This window comes from Odocoileus virginianus, chromosome 5, assembly GCF_023699985.2.
Source record: "Odocoileus virginianus isolate 20LAN1187 ecotype Illinois chromosome 5, Ovbor_1.2, whole genome shotgun sequence".
NCBI lineage: Eukaryota > Metazoa > Chordata > Mammalia > Artiodactyla > Cervidae > Odocoileus > Odocoileus virginianus.
This window is the reverse complement of record NC_069678.1, coordinates 91631042-91649161: the sequence shown is the minus strand read 5'-3', so window position 1 is coordinate 91649161 and position 18120 is coordinate 91631042. Positions and strand designations below refer to the sequence as shown.

Below are 18120 nucleotides of genomic sequence, written 5' to 3'. Positions count from 1 at the left end.
CACAGCCTCAGGATGGGGGTCTGACGTTTGCTGTTGACTCCATTGGCTGGCCTGTGAGATGGCATTTGCTCACGCCTTCGTTTATGGAGTCATCCAACAAACACTCATAGTCACCTTCTTGGTGCCAGGCCCTGTGCTGGGTCCCTGGCATACACAGATGACTAGGACAGAAGCCCATCTCTCTGAGAGCTACCAATCTAGGGGATGGGATGGACACAGATCCCTGTGGCAGAAAGGACATTCAACAGATATTTATTGTGTGTCTACTGCTTGCCTGGGGCCTCCCTTGTGGCTCAGCTGGTAAAGAATCCACCTGCAATGTGGGAGACCTGTATTCGATTCCTGGGTTGGAAAGATCCCCTGGAGAAGGGAAAGGCTACCCACTCCAGTATTCTGGCCTGGAGAATTCCATGGACTGTATAGTCCCTGGGGTCACAAAGAGTCAGAGGCAACTGAGCGACTTTCACTTCACTTATTGCTTGCCTGACAAAGTGTGAAAGGAATACAATGGCCAAAAAGATGGGGACAATCTAGGAACTCCTCCAAGGATCTTCAGTGTCTTGAGAAAAGCATATCACAACACAGTAGGATAAAGGTCCTGGTGAAGTGCCAATTCCATGGGCTTGAGGTTCAGGGAAGGCTTTCTGGAGGAGGCTGGGGGAGATGAGCTGGAAGGTCGTCCTGAGCCAGTCCCAAATAGAAGGATAAGTCTACAGAAAGAAAGGAAATCCATTTAAGCATTTAAAAAACAAATGATTTCCTGGTTGGCAGACTTCAGAGGTATCTGTTGCAAGAAGAAATAGGGCTGTTTTGCACTTGCTCTAGTAAATCTTCACTGTTTGCACCCATCAGCCAGACCTCCAGGTGGGAGAGCCACTGGGACTTGGAACCCAAGGCACTGCCTCCTTTGAACTGTGCTCTCAACAAACCAGTCCTTTCTCACTGCATGCATGCATGCTCAGTTGCTCAGTCACGTCCTACTCTCTGCCTTCCTATGGACTGTAGCCTGCCATGCTCATCTGTTCATGGGATTTTCCCCGCAAGAATACTGGAATGGATTGCCATTCCCTCCTCCTGGGGATCTTCTCAACTCAGAGATGGAACCCACGTCTCCTGTGTCTCCTGCGTTGCAGGCAGATTCTTTACTGCTGAACCATCGGGGAAGCCCCGTCCTTTGTTGCTACTGTTATTTAAACAGTAAGACAGCCAGTTTTTCACTCTCACTCCCACACAATTTCCCATCACCCCATCACTCCCCATCTTCCCCTGTGCTTACAGGACTCTTTTTGGACACTTTCTTCTCAAGACCCAGCTCAGAAAAAATGGGATGAATCGTACTTTTCTGGAACGGTTGCTTGTAATATATCCCCACTTTTATTTATTAATTTTCTTAAAAAAAAAAAGCTTTAAAACTAGTGGTGGGAGTGATGAGGACAAGACTTACACATGAGAACTCAGACTGTTGCCCTAGAGCCAGTTCTGCTCCTGGGTGGCATTCTCTCCCCTTGAAGGGGTCAAACCCCTCTTCGAAAATCTGAGAGAAGGTGCCATACGTCATTTGGCTTGAGACACATCCTCACATCCCTTGACATTTTAGAAGGTGAGAGAACCCCGCTCCCCAAGTAGGAATCCGTTTCTCATGGACACTTGAGGGTCCCCTCCCTTAAGCTTCCCAGGGCCGAGTCTCAGCCACTGCTATGATCCCCATCACACTGATGTCAGTGCATCCTCCAGCCTGGTTGTCAAGTGAATTAGTGCACATCTGATGCTGCAGACAGAGGTTCAAGGGCCTCAGCCCTTCCCTCCTCCAGTCTCCTTACGCATCTGTCAGTCGTCTTCATGATGGTTTTTGATTCCTTGCCTCCCTGCAGGCTGCTCTCCTCCCACTTTCAGACCATTTTGTCTTACTGCTCCTGGTTCCTTTCCCTCTTGGATGTCCTTCACCCTTTGCCAACTTCATCTTCCTGAAACACATCAACAGCACTACTCAGGCATCCCCCATGTATTCCTCCTTGTCTTCTGAACTGCCTGACCTGGTCTTGAAGAGTCTCTGTAGTTGGCCTTGCCTACTTCTCTAGGTGTACCCGTGAATGCTCTTCTCCAAACTCCCTGTAAACCAAGATGTGCCATGAGCGGGTGCACAACTCCCTTGCCGTCACTCAAGTTGTTCCACTACCAGGAATGCCTTACTTCCCTATCTGTGTCTACTGAAATCTTACCCATCCTTAAAGACCCGGAATTAGTGTCTCATCCTCTAAAATTCTCACTGCTCACCCCATTTAACATTTTTCCTTTCACCCTCTTCCATGTTCCTTTTTTAAAAATTTAAATGAGCAATTATATACCCCTCTCTTTCCTAAGAGTGTAAAGGTGGCTCAGATAATAATAAAATAAGGAGAGAGATGGATTTAGAATCCCAGTATACTTCCCAGCTGTTTCCAAGTTGCTCAAAATTTCTGTGCCCATTTTTCTCATCTGAAAGATGGAAAATGTCATAGAGGCCACCCTAAGGATTGTTGTGGAGGTTAATGAAAGAATGTATGCAAAGTTCACACAGCAACTGGCAGAAAATAATGATTCCAAATTCACCATCTTCATTGTCACTCTGTTATCATGAGTATCAAGGATAAAATGAGAGGGGTTGAATAATCAACAATAGTGTGGGAAGAGGAGACTTATATACCAGAAAACCTAAACCAAGGGAAAGTGCTCAGTGGAGGCCAGCATGTTGCTCTAGGCAGGTGGAGCCGAAAGCGGGAATATGACAGTTGGTTTCTATAACTCATGTCATCTAATAGGAGAAAGCTTCCTTAGCTCTGGGGACCGAATGGTAGAGGTCTTTGGATGAGGGTGCTGGGATGGAAGAGTCAGTTTAGAGCCAGCTCTTGGGTTGACTGTTGGCCAGAGGGGAGGACACAGAACCCAGTGACATGTGTCAGCCTCACTCGGGGGTAGGGTCTCTGACGAGGTGGTCCTCTGGCAAGTACCGTTTTCTGCCGGTGGCAGCGGTTGCCCTTCCCTCACTTGACCATGGCTCCTTAAGGGCAGAGGGCTGTGTCTTACTCATCATTGTCTCCCCAGTGCCCAGCCGAGTTCCTGGCACTCGGAGGTGATGCCTTGTGTATGAATGAATGAGTAAGTGAATGACGGATGAGCCATAAAAATGCCACTGCAAGGAGAATGAGGCCCAGAGGTGGCCAGGGTCCAACTGAGAGGTCACAATCATCAGAGGAAGCTTTAAGTGATGTGGGGACAGGATGTCAGGAAGCCAAGACGTTGCAAGCTCTTTTCTTCTTTCTGCCTTTAAGCCTAAGCAGGGAACTGACGTTTTCATGAGCACCTGATATGTGCCTAGCTCTGTTGTTTCCATTTTCTGTTGATCTCATTGTCTTAGCAACCCTTCTCCATCGATGGTTAATGTTATTCCTGTTTTACAGGTGAGGAAGCCAGGGCTCAGAGAAGTTAGGCAACTTGCCCAGAGTCATTCAGCTCCGAGGGAGCAGAACAGGGCTAGGAATCTGGTGAAGCTTCAAGGCCAGAGCTGTTTCCTGGCACCAGGGGCCCTTCAGAATAGCCTGTGCACGTCTGCCTAGTACTGGGAGCCATGAGCGATGAAGGCCAAGACGAATCATGATTAACATCCCATGTCCCGTGTCCCCCTTTTTAATTTAATTTTATGGTTTCAGGAGCCGTGTCGCAGGTTCTGGGAGCCTGCAGAGATGGGCCACCAGTGGTTTGGTTTAATCCCCTTTTTAATATCTTTGTTGCAACATTCTTTCCAATTCAGCTCCCAAGTTGCATTAAAAAAATACCTCTTCCTTAGGGTAAGCCTCCTCTTATTAAACAGATTCAAATGAAAAGTTTTAAAGATAATTTGAACAATAAGAATCACTCTGTAGCTCCCAGCCGAAGCTCCTTTATTGCTATATTTATTCCCCAGTATTCCTTGTTTCATTCCTCAGCTCACTGAATCCTTCATTCCCCACACCCCCACACTCCCTAACCCTTCCAGTCCAAGGCCCAACTTCTGCCTGCTAGTCTCTTTCTCGATTCTCCCTTCTTTCGCCTCCAGGGCATGGAGGGTCAGGTTGAGGGCAGAGTGGGAGGTCTCACTTCCACCAGCCAATATGCTTTCTAAGACTATCACACCTGCCCTGAGGGATGGGGGAGGGTGGAGACAGGGGAGCTAAAGTGTCTGCAGGGAAATTCACATCTGTCCATGTGTCCTACTGGATTGTTGCTGTTGTGCAGTCACTCAGTCCTGTCCAACTCTTTGCAACCCACGGACTGCAGCACGCTAGGCTTCCATGTCCATCAGAAACTCCTGGAGCTTGCTCAAACTCAAGTCGGTGATGCCATCCAACCATCTCATCCTTGTCATCCCCTTTTCCTCCTGCCTTCAATCTTTTCCAACATCAGGGTCTTTTCAAATGAGTCAGCTCTTTGCATCAGGTGGCCAAAGTATTGGAGTTTCAGCTTCGGCATCAGTCCTTCCAATGAATATTCAGGGATGATTTCCTTTAGGATGGACTGGTTGGATCTCCTTGCAGTTCAACAGACTCACAAGAGTCTTCTCCAACACCACAGTTCAAAAGCATCAATTCTTTGGTGCTTAGCCTTCTTTATGGTCCAACTCTCCCATTCATACATGACTAGTAGAAAAGCCATAACTTTGACTCAGATGGACCTTTGTTGGTAAAGTAATTTCTCAGCTTTTTAATGTGCTGTCTACGTCAGTCATAGCTTTTCTTCCAAGGAGCAAGCGTCTTTTAATTCTGTGGCTGAAGTCACCATTTACAGTGATTTTGGAGCCCAAGAAAATAAAGTCTGTCACTGTTCCATTATTTCCCCATTTATTTGCCATGAAGTGATGGGACCAGATGCCATGATCTTAGTTTTTTTTAATGCTGAGTTTTAAGCCAGCTTTTTCACTCTCCTCTTTCACCTTTATCCAGAGGCTCTTTAATTCCTCTTCGCTTTCTGCCATAAGCATGGTATCATATACATATCTGAGGTTATTGATATTTTTCCCAGCAATCTTGATTCTAGCTTGTGCTTCATCCAGTTTGGCATTTCTCATGAGGTACTCTGCATGTAAGTTAAATAAGCAGAGTGGCAGTATACAGCCTTGAGGTACTCCTTTCCTAATTTGAACCAGTCTATTGTTCCATGTCTAGTTCTAACTATTTCTTCTTGACTTGCATACAGGTTTTGCAGGAGGCAGGTAAGGTGGTCTGGTATTCCCATCTCTTGAAGAAATTTCCAGTTTGTTGTGATCCACACAGTCAAAGGCTTTAGCATAGTCAATGAAGCAGAACTAGATGTTTTTCTGTAATTCTCTTGTTTTTTCTATGAGCCATCTGCATCCACACTGAGGTCTGGAGGAGGAGGGAATCCTGACTCAGAATGCAGATGCCTGGGCCCCATGTTGGACCAACTGAACTGCTATTTCCACAGGGGTGCCCAGGAATCTGTATTTGAAACATGCTCCCCAGGGGACTCCTGTGCATACCTGTAGAAAGTTCTCTGATACTTTTGGGGTCAAAGATGAAGGAACCTCAGGCTTCAAAGGGACACAGCTTTGAGAAAGAGGTATACCAAAGAAAAGCATGAAGGAAGGAGATTGACTTTTTTTGCCTTCTAAGTGGATGCCAGGGATACTGTAAAAAAAGGGACTCTACCCTGGGTGAAGACCTTTGTTGAGAAATGAGATAAACATGGAGTCTGGGCTCGGCCAGCCGAGGGATTCCACAATGCCGCTTCCGTTAACCCCGGGTGGTGTCACCATCCCCACGGGACAGATGACCAAGATCTCTGTGACTTCCTGCCCCCAGCCAGCCTGGGCCCTGGGCTGTGAAGGGTCAGCAGGCCGCTCCCCACCCTGCAGGTCTAGAGGTGGAGCCGCTAACATTTGCATAGCGCCTGTTACAGTTTACCCAGTGCTTTCACATTTATCACCTCACTTAATCCTCAGGCAGCCTGGAGAGAGGAGGAGGGGCGGGAGCCAGAATTTTCTGAAAGCCTGTGCCTACTCTGCCCCCCTCACAGGGAGGGCCCGGGAGATGCAGCTCTGGGTTTCCAGGCACCTTTGAGATGCAGGTGCATGGGGCCTGGGATGGCAATGGAGACTGTAGCTTCTCTCCACTCCCCTCTTCACCCTCCAAACTGAAAAAAGTGGGCCCAGTCCCCTCAGCTTGCAAGAGAGGGGAGTCTGCCCTCCTTCCCCCTTTCTTCCTTCTGGGTTTCTATAGGCTATGGCAGAGTTGCGTGCATGTGTACATGGGTGTGTCTACGTGTGTACATGGGTGTACGTACACGGTTGTGAGGTATGTGTACATGACTGTGCTTTGTTTACCTGTGTAGGTGTGTGTACATCTGTGTACGTGTGTGTGCATGGTTGTAGCATATGTGTGTGTACATGGTTGTGTGTGTGCACACAGCTGGGTGTGGAGCAGGAGCTACCATAGTGTCAAAACTATAACCCGTCTTCACACCACACCATTGTAGCTGTTGTGAGGATTCAAATAAGAGTTTTTCATGGAACATGTTTAGCGCTGTGCCTCACTGGTTAGTTCATTCTCCATAAATACTCGCTCTTCTGATTTTGTGAACCAGAACCAGAGGCTTAGACGTATTTGACAGCTTGCTGGAAGTCTGGCCTCCATGCAGCCGGGGAATTTGAACTCCTGCCTCCTTCCAGGCAGCGAGCTCTTAGCCACTCTGTCTGCTGCTCTGCCCACGCAGACAAGTCGGTCTCACCTGCTGCCACGAGGTCGGTCAGTCTCTGGATGGAGCCTGAGCCCTTCGCGTGCTTCCATCTTCAGTCAGCCGTGTTCCCCGGGCACCAGGCCTGGGTACCGTGTTTTGTCGTCGATCTGAAATGCCATGGTGGGAAGAAAATATTTGTTTTGGTGTCCTCTGCCAGCACCAACAATTTTCTGCTTGCATTTTTCTGTTGTTTGGCTCAGATGAATAGCAGTTTTCATCTTTGCTCTGCGTTATCATGCACACAGAACTGCTGTCGGGGAGCTAACAGCATGCCTGCTTAGTCATTATTCTGGGAAGGGGTGCCAGCCAGTCAATAGCCTTTATTTTTATACTACTCTGTACACTGCAAATGCCGAAATGTCACGCGGCGCCCGCGTACAGAGTCGCCATCAGACACCTATCATTTCTGGAGGCGGGCGGAGCGGAGGTGGTGGCGGCCGTTGGGGCGGGGCACCAATTCTGACTGGCTTCCTCTGTCAGCACCCGGGAGCTGGGTTAACCGCCCTGAATGATTCACTGTGATAGAGTCTATGGCAGATTTTATGGTTTTTACCCACTCAAAGGAGAAAGCAAATAGCACCGGAGAGATGCCAGCCTCGGCAAAACTTCTTAAGGAGAGAGGAAGAAAGATAGATGCAGGCAGGCAGGCTTGACATGGGAACTAGCACAGTCATGGGGATCTGGGAGCCCCACCGAGCGCCCTAAGAGATGGGCAGGATCTTTGTGGGGTCTGCGGTGGGACTGCCTTACCCGGGTTGGGAGTTCTTAGGGCAAAGTTGAACAGGCTGGTTCATTGTCATCCCGCCAGCTCACAGGGGTGCCAGGCCCACGGTAAGGGCATGAGATGGAAGGCCAGAAAATGGAATCAAAAGCCGGGAGTCTGCAACCAGTAAAAGGAGCTGGGTGGTCTTTGGCAACACAGCTTTTGATTTCCAGAGTTCCAAGAAATGGACAAGGATAAAGACAAATTCACCAGCCAGTTCATTTATTTATTCAATAAATACCTATTTAGCTTGGAGGTGGTGCCCAGCACAGCTCAAGGTCTTGAGGCCTCCGTGGTGAACAAGATACAATTCCTGCCCTCAGGGAAGATGTGTTGTTGTCAGAAATAAAGACATAAAAAAAAATACTTTGCGACGGTGATGAATACTTGAAAGAAAATAAACAGATTGACGGAGCAGAGAGTGCTTCGTAAGAGTCAGTCCGGGGATGAGCTAGCATCCACAGGATGTGCAAAAGCCCCGGGATTAGAGTGAACTCGATGTGCAAAGGAATATTTCTAAGACCAGAGGGACTGGAAGAAGAGGAATCTCAAAGCAGGAGGGCATAACTGGGCCACTTAGCGGGGTGCCCTGGGAGTCAGAAAGGGGTCTGCATTTTTATTCTGTGTGTACTAAGAACCCACATAAGGGTTTAAGTGGGGGAATGATTTGATCTAAGTTCTGAGAATGTCTTTCCTCGGCCAGGCATGCAGTTTTCTAAGGAACAAATGAATCATGTTTTCTTGGGGATGGGAAGGGCAGGAAGGGGAGACCCTTGCTTAGGGACTTGTACCTGTGTGCTGAATCTTGACTGCAGCAAGGTGTTTCATAGAGGCAGTCTAGGAGAAGTGGAGATGGAATGATAGTGACTGGATTGATTTATTCCCCCAAAGTGTTGATCCAGGATTATTGTCAGGCTGGGGGTGGTGAGGGGAGGGTTTCCAGCAATGTCCCTAAGGCTCTGGACTCTGGACTCTCTCACCTTCAACGTTTCTATCCATAAATTGGCGGGGGACCCAGAAGGCAGACTCATCAGACATGCAGCTGACACAGAGCTGTCAGGGACAGCTAAGGCCACGGATGACAGGCTCAGGACTCACCGCTATGATCCTCCACAGGCTGGAGTGATGGGATGAGCCCAGCAATATCCTTGATTGCATTCAGACTGGGGAATGAAGCCCAGCCATGAGCAGGGAGACCTCACTGGAGAACTTTCCCTGGAAAGGAAGCTGGGGCGGGGCGGGAAGAGGTCAGAAAGTCAGCTGGACCCAGGAGCGTCCCCACAACAGCCTCTTCACTTCCTTGGTGACAGAGTCCTTAGCCTCTTAGAAATTCACTTTTCTCATCTGCAAAGGGAGAATGATTTTGTCAATTGCCCAGAAGCATGGAGAGGATTAAACAGAAGCATATATGTGGATTCCTGGCTTCCAGTCTGGCCTTCCAGATTTGTGGCAGACGCAAAGTAAATAGGAGTTTGTAGAGACTGTCCCAGGGAGGGTGGTGCCCTGGGTCAGTCTTTCAGAGGGATGCAGGGGACCTGCAGCTCAGGTGAGCCCCTCTGTTCTTGGCACAGACTCTTCTGGGAATGCCAGCTTCTTAAGAGGCCCATGGACCCCCCATGATGTTCCAGAAAGAATGGCCGAGGAATACGAGAAGGAGTTTACACTCAGCTCCTGCTGGGTTCTCTCCATCAACCTGGCTCCGAGCCGTGGGAGGGATAGCAGTGTCCTCTCAGGTGCTGAGAATGGACTACCTGCAGGGTGGATTTGGTACAGAGACCTCAGGCCTCGTGGGTCTTTTAGAAGCTGCTTTGACTTCTCCTTGGAGCTGGTGCTTTGAAGGATACCGTGGCGAGACTTGTGTGTGCGTCTATTGTAGAACATTTTTATTTTAGGGAAAAAAAAAAAAACGAGAAACCAAACAGACAAAAATAGAGCTAATAGTACTTGGTGAACCCATTTACCTCTCAGTAAGCCTTAGACCTGGTCAACATAAGGCCAATCTTGTTTTATCTACTCCCGAACCCCCATCTTTCCTCTCCCCCTGCTAGATTAAGTTTAAAGCTAACTCCAGATGTAATGTTATCTGTAAAGACTTTAGCATGTATCTCTAAGAGATAAGGATGCTTTTATTGTTTAAGTATAATCATAATACCATTATTCTGACTTAAAAATTAACATAACTGTGATGTCTTTCTGATTGAGATCTGTCTGTATACAGCTTGCTTTTCAAGTTTTCGAGGGTTCAGAGAGGCAAAAATGGGTCCTTCTAATGTCTAGTTTCTGTGACTAGAGATTCCCCTGTTCCCTTTGAGGGTGATGATGAAGACGATGGGGGATCAATAATTTGGGACCATGGATTGGCAGTCTCTTTATTCCAAGTGTTCCCAGGGACACAGCAGGAAAGTGAAATGAAATGAAAGTGTTAGTCACTCAGTTGTGTTGGACTCTTTGTGACCCCATGGACTGTAGCCCATGAGGCTCCTCTGTCCATGGAATCCTCCAGGCAAGAATACTGGAGTAGGTAGCCATTTCTTTCTCCAGGGGATCTTCCCGACCCAGGGATAGAGCTTGGGTCTCCTGCATTGCAGGCATGTTCCCAGGGACACAGCAGGAGAGGGGTCCAATTGATAGACGGAGTCTAGATGTGGGGAGGAGGAAACAGGGGAGTGGGAGGGAGAGCCGGGAAGAGGGGGAGAACCAAGTGAGTGGCCTTGCCCCTTGCATGGCGTCGACGGCCAGCGTCCGGCACCAGCCATTCCCGCTGCCATGCACAGCCACCGCGTGCCCAGGGCTCCTGTGTGTGTGTGTGTGCATGCCCAGGGGTCCCGCACCAAGTTCTCCTCCCCCCAGGGGCTGGGTGCTGGTAGTGCCACAGGTGTCAAACCTCGTCACAGGGGGGTCCCCAGGGATCCGGGGTCTGGCAGGAAGTGGGCAACAGTGCCCGATTCTGATCTCAGTCTGTTTCACTGGAGTCTGTTTCTCCTGGCACGGCTCCCAGCCTCCAGGCCTGGGGAGACCACATGCGGGGCTGGTGTTCAGGAGGCATTGGCTGCCTCCGTCATCAGAACAGTGACAAGCTCCCATGTTTTAAACTCTTCCCTAGGCCTCCCAAGGGCCCTGACCAGCCGTGACCTTTCCCCAGGACCCCTTGGGACTCATCAGTAGCCATCAACTATGGGATTAATGCCGGCACAGTAGGAGCGTCTGGGACTGTAGCCCGTGCCCATTCAGATACCAAGACCATCCCCTGGTTTTATGTGTGATGACCGTGAGTCATTTTGTACCTGCACTGCGCCTGTGTGTGTGTGTCTGTGCATGTGTTCATATGCAGAGCATTACCAGGAAGGAACATCCTTGCTGGGAGCATTTGCTAGTCGTTATTTTTGGGGCTCACTGCATCCGCAGAATGGGCTGTCAGAGCAGGAATATACCCTGAGCCTTCCCAAAACTCCATTCACTGGATGCTTTAATTTTTCCCTCTGCCTCTTTTTCACCATTTTCACCAGTGGTGGAGCTCTGAGCAGTTTCTAGAACGCTCTATGTAGGCCAGCTTATCCACCCTTCCTGGGAACCCACCCAGGAGGGAGAGCAGGGTGGGCTGCCACAGTCCTCCTGGGGGTACCAGGGAGGAAGGTCCCCCTTACCAAGGATGCTGGTGGGCCAGTGTGGGCCCAAACCAGGCCGGCAGGATTGCCACCGTCTCCCACACTTGGAGGCAGCCAGCATCTAGGAGCTTAGAGTCCACGGGACCGTTAGGCCACACTAGGATGGTGCTGGCCGCCAAGGGTGCGGCTGGAGGCCCCAGGTCTCAGGTGCAGGTAGAGGCCAGTGTTTAGATACAGGAAGATTCTTGTGAATCAGTGCAGGGATCAAGCAACTGCTGGTGCCCCCAGGCAGCCCAATCTGTGATCTGGTCAGAAGGCCATGCCAGCCAAGGTGGACACGGGTATCTATGGAGCCACTGTGCAGATTTCAGGATCCAGAGGCCCAGCCTGGCTGCCAAAGGTGTATACAGACTGGCTGTCCCTGATACTGCCCTTCCTGTGCCAGACACGGTCTGAAGTCTCTCTGTGATACTCCGCTTCACCAGGAAGGAGGACAGCGGTACCATGATGCTGAGCAAGGGGCCCAGGATCACATAGCTGGGAAGTGACCACGCCAGGCTGTGCGCTCCAGCTGTCACCCTGCTGCCCCTGCTCTCACTCAGACCATCCTGCAGTGCATGGGGACCCCGGCACCCTGGACGCCACGTCCAGAGCTGTTGGTTTATTTTATCGCTGCAGGTCTTTTATTGCTTTGGGTCCTGAGCACCACCAAAGAGGGAGTGATGGACGGAAATTAAGACTCGGCCCACTCAGCCAGATGGAGCAGTGGGAGAGGACCCAGGGGGCCCGATTCCCAGAAGCAAGCTCTTAGGACTATTGCCCGTTGGTACGGTGTAAAAACCCCTTGGGGTACATGTGTGGCCCATTTTCTCTCGTGAAGAGCAATAGGTTTCTCACCTCGGGAAACATGTTTCCTCCAGCCCCTTTCCCTGGGGCCTGCGCCCCACTGCAGAGCCAGCCTCGGGGAGCGGGCCCTAAAGCCCTCTCTCTTTCTGACCTGTTTGCAGGGTTCTGGAGCTCACCAGTGGCAAAGACGAGATCTCCTTGTTGGTGGAGCAGGAGTTCTTGAGCCTCACCAAAGAGCACCTCATCCTGGTCACCGAGAGCTCTGGGGAGCTGGAGGCACCCAGAAGCAACCACGGGGGGTCCAGACAGTCAGCCCCCTGCCTTCTCATGCCTTCGCTGGTGGCCAGCAGGAGTGAGCACCCAGGAGCCTCTGTCATGGCCGGTGACAAGCTCCTGGAGCCGAAGGTGGCTGTGTCGGTCGTCGGCAGCCGGCCAGACTGTGATTCTGCCACATCTACGGTCACGGGCATCCTGCGTGCTGCCAAGGTCAAGAGTGCCAAGGGGACAGAGGACAGGAGCCGCAGCCTGGGGGCCTCCAGCTCGGAGATCAGAAAGCTCCTGGCTCAGTTCCCTCTGAAGTCCACAGAAATGTCCAAGGCCCCCGACAGCAAGATGGTGTTGGAGGAGACCAGGGTCCTCAAGGACTTCCTGCAGAGCAGCATGTTCAATGGCCCCGGACCCAGACAGCCCGCGGGGCTGGGCCCGTTCCTGCTGCTGCCTCCGCCGCCTCCGCCCATGCCTCCCAACAAACTCCCTGAGCTCCCTGCTCCGAAGAAGCAGCTCCCAGTGTTTGCCAAGATCTGCTCCAAGCCCGAGGCTGACCCCATCATGGAGGGGCACCAACTGATGGGTGAGTGGGGCTGAGAGCAGGGCTAGGAAGCACGCTTGCAGGGCAGAGAAACTTAGCGGAAAGCCACGTGGGCTGCAGCAGGCACACGCAGCATCGCTGTGCAAAGTAGGGCGAAGTGGCCTTGCTGATGAGCATGGTCCCAGGGTGCAGGCCGTTTGCAGCCCCCACAGGCCTCCTCTGCTGGATGCTCATATACAGGGCACATTGCAGGTAACCAAATGTGGTGGCCCTGAATCCAACATGCTTTGGGAAGAGGGAGAGGCCCGTTTAGTAACTGATTGGGTTTTTAAATCCATAGGCACCCAGGGGACATTGAAGGAAGCATTTATCCTTGCTGGGCCCAGGGTGAAAGTGCAGCCAGGGACTCTGAACTGAATAGGAGGGAAATTTGACTGGCTTCTGATGGAGGCGCCTGTCCTGACCATGAGGCCTGGTCCCCTCTCTCAGGGATAGGGGCTGAATGTGTAAACTCGCCAGGTTCAGGCAGACAGCTGGCCCTGGGGTTTGTTCCGAGGGACTCCAGGGCTTTAGAAAAGTGCATTCCCACTCCTAAACTTAGGAGTCCACATCCTCCCTGGGATTGCCAGCCACCTCCCAAGCCTACCCCAATTCCAGGATTCTGCATTTTGTGTCTGTTCTGATCTGGCTACTCAGACTGGCTCATTCCAAGAAGGAAGACAGGTGGCAGTGACACTTGCCTGCCATCGGCGGTCACTGGGAGAAAACTGGAAGAAAAACTCCCCCCAGGTTGTGAGAGATGGGTAAAGGAGAGATGCCTATATTGGGAGGGCCCAGATCCATCTTCCTAAGAAAACAGAGACGCAGTCACCCTACAGAACATTCCGTAGGAGCATTTTAGGAAGCCAAGGACTCCAAACTGTGGACAACATGCTGGACTCTGGGTCCTGGGCAGGCCTCCAGGGGTCCGGGGACTCTGGGGATGATGAGCTGTGTGTGTGAGATGATGGAGCGTCCCCAGGGGAGGGGACATGCCTCCCACCTCCTTCTCCATGAGGGAGGTGTGGATGTCTCTCTGTCGGACGGGGCTGCTGGTTTGGAGACAGTTCTATCCCACACACCTTCCCACCACCTGCGTGTGTGTGTGTACAGGTGTGTGAGCAAAGTTGTGCTGAGAGGAACTTTGCAGATGTGAGCGTGTGAGGAAATGCAGTGTGGGCACATCTGAGTGTAAGCCTTCTGTGTGTGTAGTTGTGTATGTGTGTGAGCGAGCCAAGGGAATGGCAGGAAGGGATGTGTGTGTGTGTCTGTGTACACAGCCTTTGGAAGAGGGAGCTTTGGAGATGAGTGAGTAGCAAGTGTGTTTCAGATGACTGGGGTGATATGTGATGGCAGGTGTGTGGGCCTCTGGGGAGAGGGCTATTATTAGTGGGTACTCTTATCTCAGCACTGGCTGGGGGCTGCACTCTGCAACCAGAGAAGCTCTAGGAAAAGACACCAGGGACATGTTTTGCTAAAAATGCCATTTTCTTCTGGCTCAGGCTAGAGCAGCTTTCTCCTTTGCTAGGATGGCAGTAAGAGGGCAGGCCCCATCCTGTCCAGACTCAGCCCCAAGGCCATCGGCTAGTGGGACTAAGAGTTGGTGGGATCATGTCCACTGCCAACAGATAATGCTGGGCACAAGTCCTCTGATCCTGTTGCTGCTAGCATTATCCACTGTGCCTACCATGTGTCCATTGCCATTTCCCAGCCAAGCTGCACGGAGACCAGGACCTCCAAGCTGAGAAAAACGTGAAGATGCTGAGAGCAAGGCCCTCTTCTCCGCTTCAGCCAAGCAGTGCCTTAAAAAATTTACATATGTCTATATATTATATGCTTTCCTGGTGGCTCAGCGGTTAAGAATTGGCCTGCAATACAGGAGACCCAGATGATTTGGGTTCAGTCCCTGGATCGGGAAGATCCCCTGAAGAAGGGCATGGCAACCCACTCCAGTATTCTTGCTGGGAAAATCCCATGGACAGAGGAGCCTGGTGGGCTACAGTCCATAGGGTTACAAAGAGTCAGACATAACTGAGCATGCACGAACCATATATTACATGTGTGCAGTGTGGTGCATTCCCCCTGCCATACTTAATTTTGTTGGAAGAAAGAGTTCCGTTGCTCAAAAGGAAATATGGGTGAAAAACCACCATTGTAGGGGGATCCCTGATGGTCCAGGAAGTGTCCTTGCACTAGGGAGACTTGGTCTATTTGGAGAGAGAGCTGAGCCTGGCACCCACAGCATCCAGTGACTCACTGGTGCCTCTTCCTCTGCCCACAGCCACCCACAGCCCTGGGTGTAAGGCCTTGCTGAAGGCCCTCTTCCTTCTGGAATCCCTCTGGTCCTCTGAGACAGAAGCTGTCTCAGCCACCCTCTTCTCCCACTGTGTCCCTCCGTCACCTCACGGTCCCCATCTGCCTTGTCCCAGAGCTATTTCTGGGTCTGTCTCTCTCTTCCTCCTTGTGAGTTCCTGCCGGGCCAAGTCTGGCTCTGACTCATCCAAGTGTCCCCAGGACTCAGGTCAGAGCCTGGCGCTGATGAGTGTGCTGAATCGCCATGACAACTTAGCAAGAGGAGAGCCTATGAGGAGGGGCCAGCTGTGTGTTCTGTGGGAATGTGTGTCCCTCCATTAAGCCAGGTGTGCTCACTGAAGACAGGAACTATCCGGAAGCTTTGTGATCCAACCTGTAGACGGTTAGCGGGAAGGAAGGGAGGGGACTAGAGGGGAGGAAGTTTGGAAGGAGGAGAGAATGGGATTATGGAAGGGAGGATGGATGAGTGGATGGAAGGAAGGAAAGATGTATGGGTGGATAAAAGGATGGATGGATGGGTGGATGGACGGATGGGTGGATGGACGGAAGAAGACAAGAAGGGATGAATGCATGCATGCATGCAGGGGAGTGTGAAACCATCATGGGCGCTGGTCAGTGAAGGCTTCAGGGACTGGACTTGGATCGAACTTGGTTGAGACAGAGCCCAGAGTGGTGGGAGTCTCAGGTATGCTGTGGAGGATCCATAACTTTGTCCGCAAGACCATGCTCCCCCCATCCTGCACGTGGTCTTCCAGAGTCACTGACTCAGCTTCTCTCCTGCTCTAGAACGGAACCCAGGTGCCAAGGAGCTGACCAGGGGCCGAGAGAGCCTCTTTCTCAGCCAGTGGTCCCCGAGCAGGAAGGACGCCTGTGGTGAGGGTGGTGGCAGTGACTCCATGGGTTCCACGTCCATGGCTCTGCCGGCCAAGAAGCCTGCCTGGCAGGCCGAAAAGAACCTGCTCTATGAGCTCCTTGGGGCCACCAAGAACCCAGGCGGGCAGCTGAAACTTCGTGGCAAAGTGGAGGTGGACAGGCTGGAGCTGAAACGTAAGCTGACCCTGCCCAGAGAGAGTCTATGCAGGAAGGGATTTCAGAAACCCTCAGAGACCTCTGGAGTAACTCTGCCATTGAAAGGCTGTCTCATCCATGGGCAAGACACTGTCTTTCCCTAGTCCTGTAAAATGGGGGAAATGGCTTTCTTCCTGTGTCATCCCCTACAGGGAAGAGCTCGAGAAATCTAGTTGACTTTCAGGGGTCACATAGGCATTATTGGTGGTCAATTTTTATAGAGCCCTGACTCAGCATGTCTTATGTCCCCTCAAGTTGCCTGAGCCAACAAAAATCCCATGCTTTAAAGTTATTTCTACATTGCGATTATTCACGTCTCAGCTCTCTCTCCCTTGTACATCTACAACTGTTTTAGTACAACATTCTCCCCCCAACAAAAGGTGCTAATAAGGGACACTGACACCCCATCTCTAACTCTTAAAACCACAAGGCATGTTATAGAAGGAAAGAATCCAGGATTCATATCCTGAAACAACTCCATCGAATTTCATTCATTCAGACTAATTTGAGGTCTTACCAAAGGGAATTATATAATATTTTAAAATATTTTTAAAAAATGACTCTGACATAGATGCAACACCTACACAAGGTCCTTGCTGTTGCTGAGTACATGCCCTCAGCGGGGTGCTTGAGTAATTTGATAAGAATGACTTCCCACAGCGTAGCAATTGTTTATATCAAACTGGGTTTTTCCGAAGCACTTGAAGGAATATAGTTTTGCACGTAGGTGAGACAAGCTGGTTGATTGTATCTTTTGCTAAACTGCCTCCTTACTTATGAGTCATGAAGGAGATGCTCCATGCCAGACCATGCTGGGACTCTCACCCCTTCCACATTGGCACGGTTTGAACTAACAGTGTTTTCCTATAGCTTTGAAGAACCCTCTGGGAGCTTTTCAAATACCTGACCTGTGAGGACATTAACCCTGGGGGCAGTCATGGAGCTGGGGCAGGCTGACCTCTCCCTTCCTCAATCACGAAACGCTCTTACCTCTCCGGTGACTTACAGTTAACCCACCTGTGACAGGGGCCGACAAGAACAACCTCAAGTACACAGGGAACGTGTTCACCCCACGCTTTGCCACCGCTTTGACCCCAGCAACTCTGAACCAGCCCCTCTGGCTCAACCTGAACTATGCACCTCCGCCCGTGTTCACAAACCCCTCCACCTTCCCTCAGTACCAGGTGAGTGAGCGGGTCCCGGCCCGTCTATCCGGTGGTGGCCGTTCAGGGAGGAGCCTGTGGCTTACAGGGAGCCTCATTCACAACGAGCCGTGGACTCGTTAGTTAATTTCTCCATAGGGGCCCCATCAGACCAACGGCCAGGTACACATGCGCGTGCACACACACACACACACGTGTGTGTGTGTATATTTCTCACTTTCCTTTGGATTCCAGTTCACTCTGTGCCGTGTCTTTCAGAGCCGCTTGGCTGATCCTGGGCTGTGAAGCACTTGGGCTCCCAGGAAAGACTGACCCATGGCACAGTCCTTGCTTCCCACCACCTTCTGACTTCCTTTGTAGTCGGATGACATGTGTCCTAGATTACTTGGGACAGTCCCCCCCCCGTTTAGGTCTTTGGTCCCCGCATAATTATTCACTGTACTCCCTTTCACTCTCGTGTCCCACTGCAGATGACAAATTATGTAGCCGTTTTATTTCAACTACAGCCTAGCAATCTTAGCTTCTACCGGCTCAGGTGGCTTGGCACACAGTCTTGGTCTTGGACCCACAGCTAAGAGGCGTCAGACACAAAGGGGTGGGGGAAACACTAGCAACGCTGGCAGTTTTACTCACACAACTTATTTATTCCGGGAAAATGTGGTTCCTTTAGTTCGTCTATTTAACTTAATCTCCTGTAAGAGCTGCCACCCACTGGGTAGAGAGATGAAAAAAAAATCAAATAAATGT

The 18120-nt window shown here is 50.9% G+C and overlaps 1 protein-coding gene across 2 annotated transcripts in view; it reads left to right on the top strand.

Annotated features, from left to right (window-relative positions):
* The window catches only part of C5H1orf94 (chromosome 5 C1orf94 homolog), a 39052-nt gene that overhangs the window by 5218 nt on the left and 15714 nt on the right, over positions 1–18120 (top strand). Inside the window, exons 2-4 of one of the 2 annotated variants that reach the window (XM_020879008.2) lie at positions 12144–12832; positions 15929–16189; positions 17237–17394. In XM_020879008.2, the coding sequence (XP_020734667.2) occupies positions 12144–12832; positions 15929–16189; positions 17237–17394 (1108 nt within the window). Of the gene's footprint in view, positions 1–12143; positions 12833–15928; positions 16190–17218; positions 17395–18120 lie in introns of both variants that reach the window. The other variant, XM_020879007.2, reaches the window with a different exon arrangement.